This window comes from Puccinia triticina, chromosome 5A, assembly GCF_026914185.1.
Source record: "Puccinia triticina chromosome 5A, complete sequence".
NCBI lineage: Eukaryota > Fungi > Basidiomycota > Pucciniomycetes > Pucciniales > Pucciniaceae > Puccinia > Puccinia triticina.
The window spans coordinates 3,564,321-3,579,485 of NC_070562.1; the positions used below are offsets into that span (position 1 = coordinate 3,564,321).

The 15,165-nt window shown below is 52.7% G+C and overlaps 2 protein-coding genes across 2 annotated transcripts; one reads left to right on the plus strand and one right to left on the minus strand.

Moving 5' to 3' along the window:
* Positions 1-4,962: 4,962 nt before the first annotated feature.
* Positions 4,963-12,496, minus strand: PtA15_5A439 (uncharacterized protein; the record flags this gene model as incomplete). Its single annotated transcript, XM_053169200.1, has 10 exons — positions 4,963-5,028; positions 5,126-5,209; positions 5,296-5,369; positions 5,447-5,479; positions 5,554-5,730; positions 10,617-10,741; positions 10,810-11,126; positions 11,221-11,723; positions 11,856-12,306; positions 12,491-12,496. 10 exons carry the CDS (start codon positions 12,494-12,496, stop codon positions 4,963-4,965), a joined length of 1,836 nt encoding a protein of 611 aa, XP_053020421.1.
* A 55-nt stretch (positions 12,497-12,551) lies between these two features.
* Positions 12,552-14,950, plus strand: PtA15_5A440 (uncharacterized protein; the record flags this gene model as incomplete). Its single annotated transcript, XM_053169202.1, has 5 exons — positions 12,552-12,731; positions 12,788-13,054; positions 13,115-13,249; positions 13,305-13,824; positions 13,905-14,950. The coding sequence occupies 5 exons, from the start codon at positions 12,552-12,554 to the stop codon at positions 14,948-14,950; spliced, it is 2,148 nt and encodes a 715-aa protein (XP_053020422.1).
* Positions 14,951-15,165: the final 215 nt, after the last annotated feature.

Genomic DNA, 15,165 nt, shown 5'->3' on the forward strand with positions numbered 1-15,165 from the left:
CAGTCAAACTGACTTGTAACTACCACTGATGGCCGTCCACACCTGCCCAACTAAGGTCACAGTGAACTTCACACAATTATGGTGTTCAAAGTTGGTTTGCATAATTTTATGCATGCATAAATCATAAAATCATAAAATCATTTTTGCAGGGGATATGACTGTCTGATTATGTAATACAAAATTTCCTCACCAAAATATTTTTATGATTTTATGATTTATGCATGCATAAAATTATGCAAAAAGGGTGTTCAAAGTTGAAATCATAAAATTTTCAATGCATAAAATCATAAAATCATAAAACTTTCAAGTGATGATTTCATATGTACCATTCTAGAAATGTTGCTCTAATTTGAGTGCTTGGGTGCAACATATTTTTTCAGCTTAGAATTTTATGATTTTATGGTGTTATGATTTTATGCAAGTCAGCTTTGAACACCCTAAAACTAACTTGGAACACCATAAATAATTATTCTTGATCAAGCAACTTGGGCACACCAAAACAAGTCATATCAGGACAAAAACTGATGTTTTTCAAAAATCATTATAAACATAATGAGCAGTGATAAGAAATACTACATAGCACCAAAACAGCAACAAGAGGCAGTCCTTCATTGTCTGTGAAGCAAATTGTATGGATGTGAACAACAAAGTAGCTAGAGGGTGAGAAAGGCAAAATAGAGGGTTTTCAGCCCAAATAAAAAAATTATCATGCAGGAATTCTGACAGAAGGCATAGGCCTTCACTGGTGCCAACAGCTCTGCTGCTTGCTCCCACTTCCCCCCTGTGCAGGCCTACACCACAGGGCACATTTCTGGAAATGCACTGCACCCCATGGACATTTCTGATTGAGAAGCATCCAAAGGATGCCTGGGGAACATCCAGTGGACATAAGGTGCACTGAGCATCACTTGGATGCTCCCAGAAGCGTCCAAGTGAGGCTTGGCCCTTGAAACCCCTAGTACTGCACCAGGCACCCCTGCGCAGGTGCAAGGCGGGTGCAAGGGGTACCAGCCCTGGGTACCAAATGACTATCTCTAGTACAGCAGATGCTCAGACAAGGCCACACATATTACACTAAATTACATTAGATCTGCTAAAAAATTAAATGTAGCTGATAGTTTTCAAGCTTTGAAGCTGTTAGCTTTAGCTGTAATATCAAACCGCTATACTCTGCTTACGCCAAATTACAGCTAAACATGCCCTTTTGTCTCAAACAATTTGTAGCTGTGTTTGTACTACAATGTACATAGTATTAGTGTAGCGGTGTGGAGATTTATATAGTCATGCATGGTAGAATGTCCACTCGTGGATAGCGCGGGCGGGAATGCACAGAGAGGCTCAGGCAGAGTGCATTCCGGTGACATAAGCACTGAGGATGATGTCAGAAAAGCACGCTAAGAAAGCTTACGGAAAGTCACACGCGGACTGGAATGCATGGATTGCGGATTGCGTATTTTGGATCGGGTATTTGGATTGGAGCGGAAAAGACAGGGCTGGACTGTGGCGGACTACACACACGTGGACTGGTAGCAGCGGTGTGTTAGCGGGTGAGCCACAACAGCCAAAGTGGTCCTACCAGCGGGTGGAACTGGGGTGGAGGCTGTGGTGAGAGACTGACTGGTGGGGGCTAGACAGAGGATGGTGGGAGGTCAAGCGTTGGAGATCGGTGGAGTCCGGGATAATGACGTGCGGAAAAGCGGGCGGAGCTGGAGGACTAGTGCGGGATCGGGTGGGAACGGTGACGTGCATGGAGGGAAGGAAGGGAAAAGGGCTCATGGATTTCTCTTCTCTTTCCTCATCCGATTATCCAATCATCTTACCAATCACTCATTATTGTACTTACATTTTACGGAAGTACAACAGTATTAGGAGAGACATACGTTGTGGTAGACGGAAAAGTGAAAAATCAAAAGTTTTTTCTAATACATATATTTACTTGTAATACGTCTCAAGATACCATCAAACAGACCTCAGAAATGGATTCTACGGCCAAATTTACCCCTAGTCATCACTGGAAGCATCACCTGAACCCCAATGGATTGGAACCTACACTTCTTTGGACACTGGACACCCATCACATGTTCAACATGCCCAGTCACCAGCCTGTCACAAGCCTCAAGTCAAGGATCACAGCATTATACTTATACACATCACAGGATACAAACATACATCTCCCCATCAGACTACAGTCATTACATATTATCAAGTACTCTTCTATTTCCATATTATGATGTCATCACACACTGAATCTGCAGCCTCAGACTTCATTTATGCACCCCCTGCATCCACCTGTCAACTCATGCAGTCTACTGTCACTTTACACAGCCTTCATGCGGCCCTACTGCATTCTTCTGACATCATTTATGTACCCTTGACATATTATGACATCATTTGTATTAGACATGGCCTTGCGGTACCCGTTTGGGGGTACGCGGCACCAGCTGGCGGGTACCGCATGGCTCTTGATGGTACCCGCCAGCTGGTGCCGGGTGCAGCACCTGGTGCCTGCTTTTGGGCAAAATTTGACCCGGTACCCGGATACCGCTCCGGGTACTGTTAAAATTATGCCCCATGCCCAGAAGAGGGTTTATTTCCTTTTTGTTCCTTTTCTTTCCATCAGGTTCCTTTAGCCCCCTGGGCCCCTCTTAGGCCCCTTTTTCTCCATGTATTTCATTTGTCCCCTCATGAAATACAACCCCCACTTAGTTCCGAGCCCATAGCAGCCAGATTTGCTCCGTTGGAGACTTCTGTTCTGCTGATCTGAGTCCCTGAGCATCCTGTGCTCTTGATCTTCCCAGCTCATCCCTCACCAGTCTTTGGCTTCAGGCCATATTTTCTTCAGGTACCTCTCAGAAACCCACCTATAGGAGTCTTACGGGACAATCACTCATCTCAATGACCGCGTCTGTTCCGGTCATTGAGAGGAGTAGACACACCTCTTGATGACCGGAACGGAGCCGGTCATTGAGAAGAGTAGACACGCCTCTCAATGACCGGAACAGACGCAGTCATCAAGAGGAGTTGACACACAAGGCAATTAAGCACTCCTCTCAATGACCAAAATGGTCCCGGTCATGGAGAGGAGGAAACACACCTCACTGGAATGGTCCTGGTCATTGAAAGGAGTAAGCACACCTATCGATGACCGGAACGGTCCCGGTCATCAAGAGGAGTAAACACACCTCTTGGCCTCTTGGTGACCGGAGCAGACCCTGTCATCAAGGGGATTAAGTAATCCTCTTGCCTCCGGTCATTGAGGAAGTTTTTACTCCTCTCAATGACCGGGACCGTTCCCGTCATCAAAGTGATTAATTAGTCCTCTTGACTCCGGTCATTGAGGGAGTGTTTACTCCTCTCAATGACCGGGACGGTTCCGGTCAGCAAGAGGTGTGATTACCTCTTGGTGATTGGAGCAGACCCGGTCATCAAGAGGATTAAGTAATCCTCTTGATGACCGGGTCTGCTCCGGTCACTGAGAGGAGAAACACTCCCTCAATGACCGGAGAAAACTGTTCCATGAGAGGATTGATGAACAGTTTGCTCTGGTCATTGAGGGGAGTCTTTACTCCTCTTGATGACCAGAACGGACCCAGTCATTTAGAAATTAAATCAAGAAGATTTCCTTTTTTGTTTTTGGTGGCAAGTACCACTGGTACCCGCCTGTTGGTACCTGGTGCGGTACCTGGTGCCTGCATTTGGCTAAAATTTGACCTGGTACCCGGGTCCCACGGGGCCATCTCTAATTTGTATCTACTCCCACCAGCTAAAATCCCTCACACTTTTTTCTAGATTAGTTGAAACCCTAACCCACAAGCCCTCTGGGGCTCAACTTTTGTCTATATAAGGAGCTCTCTCCTCCCCAGTTGTCAGCTCCTCAGCTCAGTACTCCCCAGTTATTTCCATACCACCTTCACACTTACCATCACATCTATACCTCACCACAACCCTCATATTTGCAAATAACCACTGAACTCACTCTCAACTCTCACATACCTGTTGTCAAACAACTTCATCTGGAACTATACCAGACCTATCACTTGATTAAAACTTGCCAAGCTTAGCTTGGTGGGTCTTGTTATCTGATAGTAGAAGGGCAGAGTTTTGCACCTCCATCATCCCCTTCACCATTCAGCAAAAGGGTTTCACAACCACTTTTGAGTCTTACAACGTGACCTTATCTTAACTTTCAGAGTTGCTTGCGGAGTGCGGAGCTTTATTCACTTGCAGATTATTACACTATAGATCAGGCTCAGAGAGGAGTGCTGAAGGCTAGCGGAAAGTAGCACTGCGGAGCCGAGTCACCAATAATCACCCAGCCTAGACACAAATATTCTTGAAGAAGGCAGTTAGCGGACATTTCCACCGACTCACCAGCTTTTGTTCTCACAGCGGCCACAAAAACTGCTAAATTAGAAAGCTACAAAGCTAACTGTAGTGTAACATGTGCAGCCTTGGCTCAGAGACCATCTGGCAGACGCATTCCGGGCAAACTTCCAGAATCACACATCTAAAGTGGCATCCAGCAGATGCCTGCTGCAGCGCCCAGAACGTCTGCAACTATGTCCAACTGACATCCACAGCAATCCGTGGTGTAGTTCAGCTTGAGGTTGTGGGTCTGTTGGGTTGGGCCAATATTGCAAATTCTCCTCAACAGCCAACCCAAACCTGGCCTGAAGCTGGCCGGGTTCGGGCGGCCTACTGGCGGGCCCACCCAATTGCCATCCCCAATGATAAATGTGGGGATCCAAATATCCACCCATATCCGTAGGTTTGGGAAACTCGGGTCTCAGATATCCGGTGTGATCCGCGGTCCTTTACCAGATATCGCGGATTATCTACCGGATATCCCACGCGGGATACTGTCTAAAGTTTGAAGTGTGAGGTACATTGCAATTTGGTCCGTTGCCATGACCTAACGATGGCGATGCCGAACCTGAGCAGTAATATCGGCTGCTCGATTGATCATGCGACCTTTTCCACTGGCCAGGCAGAACTCGTTTGAAATGTGAGGGGAGCTTTTTCCTCCGCCTGAAGCACAAGGGATGAGAAGGGTGGTAAGTATCCCAAGTAGATGTCAAGAGCTTGCTCCCAGATAAGGAGAGCTGTATTAAGCCGTAGCGCTTACACATTGGCCACGAAGGCTGCCTGTCAATCGCTGGTTTCTCTCTTGCATCATTTCATCCCACTTGTCGAGACAGTAATCCGGAGGCTAGAAAAAGGGATTTGAATGTGGTACGTGTTGGTCCGATTAGATTGGTTTTATGGATAGTCCTGTGCTATGGATAACCAATTAACCTTTCCATCATTTTGAAATCTGCGAGCGGCGTTCAGAAGGGTTCCGGAAGCTCCAAACATCACAGTCAAAAGACCTGATCCGACGCAAGAAAGGCTCAGTTTTGATTCCACGAGAGCATTCCGTCCACAAAATCAATCAATTAGTACTTACCGAGGGGTATGAAGGTTTCCCATGGCATAGGCACTACCAATTGTTGTTGACAGGATTCATGAGTCACCGTACAGAACAATGTCCAACAAGGGAACTCACTGATTCACTGATGAATTGTGTAGCGATAATCCTCGGTGGCGTTGTGGGGATCGACGATTTTCTAGGTGATGGCTGGAAGATGTAGGAGGCGGGCGATGGCTGGACTTCGAAGCTGGATCCACCCCCGGGGGTTTGTGAGCCGGTCGGGGGCTGCTTCCTCCAGCCTCTGCTGCTTCCTCCAGCCTCTGCTGCTACACCACGGAGCGCGCCCGACCGCGGCTCAACGTGGGTTCCGATGTGGAGGCAACCCCCGCGACCCCGCCCTAAACTTTGGGCGTGCCTCTGAGCGGGAGGTCACGGGACCCGCGGTCGGCACAACCCCCACGTGGGCCCCACGTGCAGAGCCCGCGGTCGGAGAACTGCCAACGGTGGCTCGCCGTGGGGCGCCGCGGTCGGGGTCGGGGAGCGGTTCAGGAATGGCCCAGCAAAAAAAATGACTTGCTACCGGGATGGAACCGCAACTGCACCTCGAGGAAGGAGGCACACTATCAACCTTTCCAACTCGCGGGACACCACATATTTCTATGGTGACACCGTAGTTTATTGTGTGATAGAGACCGTGTTTCTAAGTTTTGTCAGACAAAGTCTGCGGATTTGGACCAGACTCATCCTTTTTTTTTTTTTGTAATTTCTCACTTATGTAGCCTTTTTCCAAACATGGAAAGAGGCTCAGCAAATATCTTTTTTTATTTAAAAAAAAAAAAAAAATTGGTTGGCCTAATGCGGGCTCAACCAGAGTGCAACATTGGTGCGCTACTCAGCGCCAGCCATGATTGGCTTGGCCCACCCGCTGAGTGAAGCTGTTTGGGCTCTTGTCATGCCCAACCAGCTCCCCCCGTGGGCAGGCTGATCAGAGCCGGGATGGGTTGGCTGGGTTAGCCACGGCCGACTCATCCGACCCAGTGGTGGCTGAGTTGCCTCGCCCGCGGTGCTGGATGGGTCGGGTCAAGGGGGGCCCAACCAATCTTTGACACAATCCGATCCCGCGGTCAAAGTCTGGGCGGGCAGGTTGACGCCCACCCGGGCCAACCTTTCGCCGACCACGCCGTTGGGCCCACGTCAACCCAAGCTCGAATTCAAGCGGTGGTGTACACCACGGATGAAGATTTAAAGTTTCCATCCAGAAAATTTACTGGATGGCACAAAAACCCAAAAATCAATTGGATTCATTCTGGTATGGTCATAGGACCAAAAACCAATTGCAATGCTTCCGGTATGGTCAAAGGACCAGAATCATTCCAATCGCAATTCGGGTTAAACCCAAACCCAAAAAAAAACTTCCAAATTGGAACAAAGTCAAAATTGATTCGACTTCATTCCAGGAAACAGACCATTCTGGTTTTTTTCCTGGATTTTCCCTGGAATATTTTCAAATGTGGCTGACCACGCCTCACAGAAGGAGGATGATATACATAAAACAATGGTCACATCTCATAGCGCATCTAGCGCAGTTGGTGAAGAGCCTCAGTGGGATTGATCAGCAAGATGTTGCATGTTCAATCCCTTCTTTTGTCTACCTAACTTGCCCAAATCCTATTTTGGGCCTTCCAAAGCCTGGGACGGCCGTAACCATTCCAAATTGCAAGCAAAAGCAATTCGGACGAGCGTTGGGAATCCGAAATTCTCACGGATTGCCTTCCAGTAGGGTTCCTGGAATTTTCCAGTGAAAGCGCCAACCGACTGGCAACAGTTTCCCCTTGCAGGCAGTCGGGCCAAACTCATTTCGGGTGCTGATCGAAATCATTCCAAAAATCTTCACCTGTGGTGTACAAGTCCTGGTGGGAGGCTTGCTGTGGCTGGCCGCAAAGCGGCCCCTCCCGCAGGGAGGGGCTTGCGCGTAAAGTCCAAATTTTGGCTGGGAAAGAAATCACAAATGGCTGGAGGGAAAATATTAAGCCTCAGCCAGCCTCCCCCTCAGGTCCTGTGGACCTGCCCCAGAGCCCAAAGATACTTCTGGACCTCAGCTTTCATTTGGCACCGGTCTCACCTTCTCAATCCAAACCATTTGCACTGTACTAATGTTTTAAAAATAAAAAAATAAAAAAAACATGAAGAAATGTAAACTAAGGATGCCCAACCATCACGCCTGGTGGATCCTGGATCCGCAAACCCGCAGATCCTACACATGTATTTAGTGTTGCATTTTGTTGCAGATAACAAATTCAATTGTGCATATTATCAGAAAATCCAAAAATGGATCTTCAGAGCAATGTAACATCCTTCAGGATTCCTTCGCCCTTCAAACCGGATTCCTCCAATCAGTTTTGGAGCTTTTTGCTCAGAATGGTGGATGAGGGTGCGCATCAGCACTGCCAATGATCCTGTCTATCCAGTTTTTTTGTACACATTTTGCTGATTTTTAAATAATTCTTTAGTCATTTTGGGGTTGAATATCCTTCCTTTGCCTGCCAGACTTCAGACATTAGGCGTAAGCCTCTCCTGTGGAGAGCCCTCCGGGCGGGGTCCCCCGGACCCTCCCTTTGAGAGGCTTAGTTAAGCTGGCACACAAACCACCAAGCTCTCTGCGCAAACGGGGCTCTGCACATGCCAAAAAATATGCCAAGCAGCGCTGCCGGGCACATGATCCATACACTGCAAGAAAAACTCTAGAAACTGCTTGCAGTTGAGATGCAAGATCTCAAGGCAAGCTGTGCCTCATGCAAGAATCAAGCACTGGTTGATTCCATGCACATTGTCTAATTTATGCAAGAGTGAGTCTAAGGAAAAAAAAACTAAGTACAGGAGTTGATACCTGTGCAAATCCCCCTTTCAAGTTCAAATTCCCCTTTCATGTGCACATACCCCTTTCATGTGCACATACCCCTTTCATGTGCACATACCCCTTTCATGTGCACATACCCCTTTCATGTGCATATATCCCTTTTGTATGCATTCACCCCTTTCATAATGTGTACATAGCCCTTTATGTACACATACCCCTTTCATGTGTGTATATCCCTTTGATGTGCATGTATCCCTTTCAAAATGTGTACATACCCCTTTCATCATGTGTTCATGACCCTTTCATGTTTACATGTCCCCTTTGAGTTTTTGAGATCCCTTTCAATTCCCTTTTATCATTCAGTTGTACATACCCCTTTCATGTGTGCAAAAACCCCTTACTTCACATACCCCTTTCATGCATACATACCCCTTTCATCATGTGTACATATCCCTTTTATGTGTTAATACACCTCCTCACATTCCCCTTTCATGTGTACATATTTCTTTCATCTGTACATATCCCTTTCATGTGTACATACCCTGTTTATGTTATTCTGGCTGGATTCAATGGTGCATGGATTGTTTAATAAAATTAAATAAAAGGGTGCTCAGGGGTGTTCATTTGCCTCAGCCTACTGCATGAGCACTACAGCATGTTCAACCTTGAGATGCTGAACAAGGTACACACTCAAGGTGCACCAGCACAGAATTTGTGTGCTTGACTCCAGCTTGAGCTGAAGCTTGGTTGAAGCTTGCTGCATCTCAACTGCAAGCAGTTTCTAGAGTTTTTCTTGCAGTGATACCGCACCCTTGGTGGTCCTTTGTGTGACGGCTCCTGCGTCCCGCGGGGTCTGGGAGCCAAGCCGGGCCCACACACACCCCAGCTGCCGGGGAGGCAGGCGTGTTCTCGCTGCCGATCACAGAGACCACTCCCGCTGCACCACAGAACACACAGCATCCCTCCCTTGCATACTTGCGGATGGCTTGGATGGTCTGAAGTGTGGAGGAGAGGACAAGGATATGGAATGGAGAGACATGATACAACGAGCCCGGATGTGTATGTGACACTATGATACAGCCGCGCCTACAAAACCTCGCAACCCAGCACCCCTCATAACCCGACCGCGCGGGGCCAAAAAAGAAAAAAAAAAAAAAAAAATTATGTATGTGAGAGATGGGAGAAGAAGGGGACACATGGAAATGGAACGGAGTGGAAACGCAGGCATACTGCTCGCATGAGCAATCGGGCGGTTGCCCTCATTTTACTTCGTTTAAGAGATGAAGAGAGTAGGGATGTATTACGGAGCATAGGCGGAAGGTGTTCGTGTGTTTTGTATTTCTGTCCAACTGAATATCTGCAAGGGATCCCCCGAATCCCGGCGCCCTTCCGAGTAAGAAACTGTCCGTGTATCGATGTCTGATGGATGCTCGTGTGTGTGTGTATGTGAGTGGATGAGAGAAAGAAAAAAGAGAAGAAGGGCGTATGTTGGGTACACAAGTGTTTTTGGAGAGAGGGAACTAGTGGCTCGCGTCGAGAGAGGGCCGCGGGGTCTTGCGCCGGATCGAGAATGTCCGCTTGGGAGGGTTGGAGATCGACGGCGAGGGGTCGGGGTGTGGCGGGCAGTCGAGTGCGGGCGGGGGGAGGGGGGAGCCGAGGGGGGGCTGGTGTTCTGGAAGGCGAAAGAGAGAGGAAGGGAGGGCACAGTCAGCATCCAAAAGAAAACACGCAAGCAGTATAGGACTGACGAGGCTCGGGCGAGACCTGGTCGGCAAGCGACAGGGTCTCGATGGCCTCGGGGCCGAGCGGCTGGGACGGGCAGGGCGAGGAGAGCGGCGAGCCGGAGATCGAGTAGGATTCGTAGCGGACGGCCTCGAGCGACTTGCGCGCCGAGGGCGAGATGGTCCGGGTGCGCCGGACGCTCTGGGTGGACCGGCTGCGCTCGAGGCCGGTGGTCGCTGGCTCGGCCGTCGGCAGACCCTGGAAGAGCTCTTCGTGGTGCTCGATGAGCATCGCCATGATGTCATCCTACACCCAAACAGAAACAGACTCTTTTTCTTAAGTATATGCAGGTGTTGTCTGGAGTGTGTGTGTGTGTGTGTGTGTTTACCTTCCAGCTTTGGGCGGGCAGTTGTTGGCCGGCAGGGTCGTCGAGGAAGACGACGGGGGAGAAGACGAGGCCGAGGTTGGAGGGCGTCATCTTGTTGAGGCTGCTGAAGGAGGCGATCCGGTGGAGGTGGGCGCAGAGCAGCTTGAGGGTGGCTTGGTGGGATGGGGGCAGCCTGCGGATGCGCTTGAGCAGGAGTCTGAAGGCCTCCTCGCGCGACTCCTCGAGCTGCTGCGAGAGACTGACTCGCTCGACTAGCGGGAAGGGGAAGAGCGCCTGGGGCAGCTGGCGAAGGTAGAGCTTGAGGACGCCGGCGATCGTGTAGATCTCGTGGCGCTCGGCGTCGAACGTGAACGTGTCCTCATCCCTGATCATCAAGCACGGCGATCAGAGAAAGAGAGTCGATGAGCAGCGGATGTTTGGGTATGTACTCACTTTTCGATCTCGTGCACCAGCTGGATCACGCTGTGCATCTTGCCCGAGACGCGATAGATGCCCTCCTGCTTCAGCCCGTTCCGGTCGATCTCCTCGATGCACATCTTGACGATCAGCGGCACGGCCCCCTTGCCGGGATTGCTCGCACAGTAGTCGTTGATTGCCACCCCAAACAGCAGGCTCCGACAGGGCCCGATAAACGCATTCTCGTACAGCACTTGGGGCTCCTCGTACTCGTCCAGCGTCGAGTCGGTGTACTGGCGCACGTCTGCATCTGGGTTCACTTTCATCACCAAGTGTTGGGCGTGGTCACAAATCTTATGTTGTAGAGAGCACATATATAAAAAAAAAAAACAAAAGTTAGACTGTTGGTTTTTGAGGGTAGTCAGTCAGTCTGGGATGGATAGTTACCGAGATCAGTGAGACGGCTTGGATCCGGGTCTCGTCGTTGTAGTAGGAGAAGGATTCTTTGGCTTCTGCGGAGGTTTCGTAGACCATCTCCTCGGTGGCCCGCCTGGCGCCGCGGATGACCTGTTCCTTGCGCAGACGGAGGGTTTCGAGATGGAAGATGCCCTTGCGGTACTCGCGGTCGGCCTCCTCGGCCTCGCGCTTGACCTTGACGCCTCGCAGGGCGGTGGGGCGGATGAGGTCGTCGATGTGGTTCATGGCCTGGGCGGTGCCCTTGGCGGTGTCCTTGCGCGAGTTGAGCCGTTGGATGAGGTTGTTGGTGTTGGCTCGGAGGGCGTGGAGGACGTCGGTGCCCTTGGCTTGGATTGGGTTGGCGGGGGGAGGGGTGAGGGTATCGCGGAGAGCGCTGGAGGTGGCCCCGGAGATGATGACGGCTTGGCGGGTGGTGGTGGTGGGGTTGTTGTCGGTTGAGGGTCGGCCGGAGGGTGGGGTGTGTGGGGTTGAGGCTGGGTGTTCGAGTGAGTTGGTTGTGGGTGGGTTTGGGTTTGGGTTTGGGTTTGGGCTTGGCTTGGATGATGATGAGATGTGTTCCCAGTCGGAGTGTGGGTTGTTTCGCTGGTCTTCGATGAGCTTCTCGCGGACTTCGACGGCCTCGGACATGGCGTGGAACTGGGCTACTTCGTCGCATTTCCGGTCGTAGTTCTTCTTGAGGCGCTGGACGGTGGCCAGGTATTCCTTGTGTTCGTTGATGCTGCTCCGGAGCTCGTCCCTGATCCGGTGGAGGGTGCGTTCCTTTGCGGATCGGAAGCGCTCGAGGGGCTCGATGACGTTCTGCCTGATGAGCCTGATCCAGCTCTTCCTGGTGTGGGCCTCCTGTGCGACGTTGGCGCACATCTCCTGCCAGGCGTCGCGTGCGGTCTGGGTGGTGCTTGGGTATTCTGAATCCAGTCTGCGGTCGGCGTCGTGCTGGCGGGCGAGGAGTCTGCTGAGCTGGAGGTGGTAGTCCTCTTCGATCTCGCAGCGCTTCTTGAAGAAGGATGCGAAGGACTCTGCTTGGTGGATGAGCAGGGTGTAGCGGGCAATCAGTTCCTCCGTCCGAGGCGAGTTGGCGAAGCCGGACATGGTTGGTTGGTTGGGTGGTGGGTGGGTGAGTTAATGCCCCTGGCAGTTGGCAGTTGGCAGTTGGCAGTTGGCAGTTGGCAGTTGGCAGTTGGCAGTTGGCAGTTGGCAGTTGGCAGTTGGCAGTTGGCAGTGGCTGAGCTCAGCACATGACCGTCATAAGACGGTGATCCCGGAAGTCTACATAGTTCTCCCGCAATCTCTCCCCCCCCCATATGAGCCGCATCCCCCTCCCAACACAGCCCAGCCTCACCATGGGACCACCCCCCAGGGCCACACGCCCCAACAGCATCTACTCCGACGAGAACACCGCCACCAGCCCCTCCGCACACCGCAACACATCCTTCCAGAGCTCGCTCAGCGAAACCAGGCAGCGCCAGGGACGCAAGGACGAAGTAAGCCCACCCCACACCACTCAGAACGCAACTCAACTCACACACCACCCACCCAGGCCATCAGGAAAAAAATAGAAAACGAACTGCAGCGCAAGCGCCCCGGCCAGAAACGCACCACCCAGCACGCCGGCGGACCCCGCCCGAAGCGACAGCCCGGCACAGTCTCAGCACTCCGCCCGCTCCCAGCACTCACCGTGCCCGACAACATCACCGTCGCAGATGCCTCCCAGCTCTGTGCCGCCAAACGGACCGACTGCGTGCTCGTAGTCGACGAGGACGAACATCTCTGCGGGATATTCACCGCCAAAGACCTCGCCTTCAGGGTCAGTCCCCTCCCCATCCGATCCACTCCGCCAAGCTGAGTTTCTTTCTCTCTCCCGCAGGTCATCGCAGACGGAATGGATCCCCGCACAACCCCCGTCTCGGCGATCATGACCCGCAACCCGATGGTCACCATCGACACCACCTCGGCCACCGAAGCACTCACCACCATGGTCACCAGAGGATTCAGGCACTTGGTAGGCTTCCCAACTAATACATACATACATACATACCACTGACCCCCCCATCCAGCCGGTCTGCAACGACGAGGGAGACGTCATCGGACTGCTGGATATCACCAAAGTGTTTCACGAGTCGCTCGAGAAGCTTGAGCGCGCCTACGGCTCCTCCCAGAAGCTCTACAACGCCATCGAAGGCGTCCAGTCCGAGTTCGGCAACGCCACAACGCGCGGGGCCACCCCGGGCGCGGTGAACCCGCTGATGGCCTACGTCGAGGCCCTCCGGAACAAGATGTCCTTCCCCGACCTCGGCTCCATCCTCGATGCCCGGACGAGCGCGGCGACGGTGGGCGTCAAGACGAGCGTCAAGGAGGCCGCCGTCCTCATGCGCGAACACCACACCACCGCCGTCTGTGTGATGGAGAACGACGGCAGGCGGATCGCCGGGATCTTCACCAGCAAGGATATCGTCCTCAGGGTCATCGCCGCCGGGCTCGATGCCCGCACCTGCAGCGTCGTCCGCGTCATGACCCCTCACCCCGACACGGCCCTTCCAAGCTTGAGCATTCAGGAAGCCCTGCGCAAAATGCATGGTGCGCCTTTCCTCTCTTTCCCCCATACCCCCCATATTCCACACAGATTAACACCCCCCTTTCCTCAACAACAACCCAAGATGGCCACTACCTCAACCTTCCTGTTGTCGACGAGGCTGGACAGCTGCAAGGCTGTGTGGACGTGCTCAAGCTGACGTACGCGACTCTGGAACAAGTCAACTCGATCAGCTCCGAGGTGACCAACGACGACTCGGGGGGCCCGGTGTGGAACCGGTTCTTTGCCTCGTTTGGCCAAGCGGGCTCGGTGGACGAAGACAGCACGTCGATCGTCTCGGGCTCGCAGCTCGGCGGCCCAAGCGAGGCCGGCCCGCACACGCCGCTCAACCGCCACAAGACGGCGCACGACGGCCAGCATGCGGGGCTCGAGACGCCGGGCTCGGAGCTGGCGCCGAACGACTCGGCCTCGGTCGTCCAGGAGGACTACGAGTCCGCGCTCGCCGGCCGCAGCACGCTCCAGAGCGTCGCCAGCAGCCAGCAGTACCCCGGCATGCTCCCCTCGGACTACGACGATGGCACCTACCTCTTCAAGTTCATCGCCCCCTCGGGCTCCGCCCATCGCTTCCAGGCCCGCTACGACTCGTACGAGTTCGTCCGGGAGATCATCGTCGGCAAGATCGAGTCCGACCCGTTCATCGCCGACCATCCGAGCAGCTCGACCACCGTCAAGCCGGACCCTCACGACTTCCAACTGGCCTACCTCGACGACGAGAACGACCTGGTGCTGATGACCTCGGACAGGGACGTGACGGATGCGGTGAACCAGGCCAAGAAACAACGCAAGGACCGCGTCGTCCTCCATCTCCGAGGGGGGAAGAGCTGGGGCGACTCGGAGCTGTCCAAGAAGAAGGCCGCCGAGGTGCACTCGTCCACCCGTCTCAAAGCCGTCACCGAGGCTGAAGAGATCGAGCACGACGAGCTCGAGGAACGTCACTCCCAGACCGGCGCCTCCAGATCTCTCAGGAAACTGACACCCGCGAATCAGATCCCCCCCGCCGACCCGACCCTCCCCCTCAGCATCCCCAAGGAATTCATCCTCCCCGCCGCCATAGGCTTCCTCGGCGTCGTCATCCTCGGCGTCTTCCTGGCCAGCAAGCCCGGCCATTGACCGGCCCTCTCACTACTCCTCCCCACCCATCATCCCTCTTTGGTCCGAAAAATCTCGAAACACTCGCCGCTCCACCGCCCCAATAAACACACGCTCCAGCCGTCCGCCCCTCCCCCCCGTATCATCATCTTGGCTTTTTTCTCTCTCTTTTTCTTGCAGTTAGTGTGTGTGTGTGTGGTAGGGGGCAGGGGCGAGAAAAGAAAGACGGCGGCTGG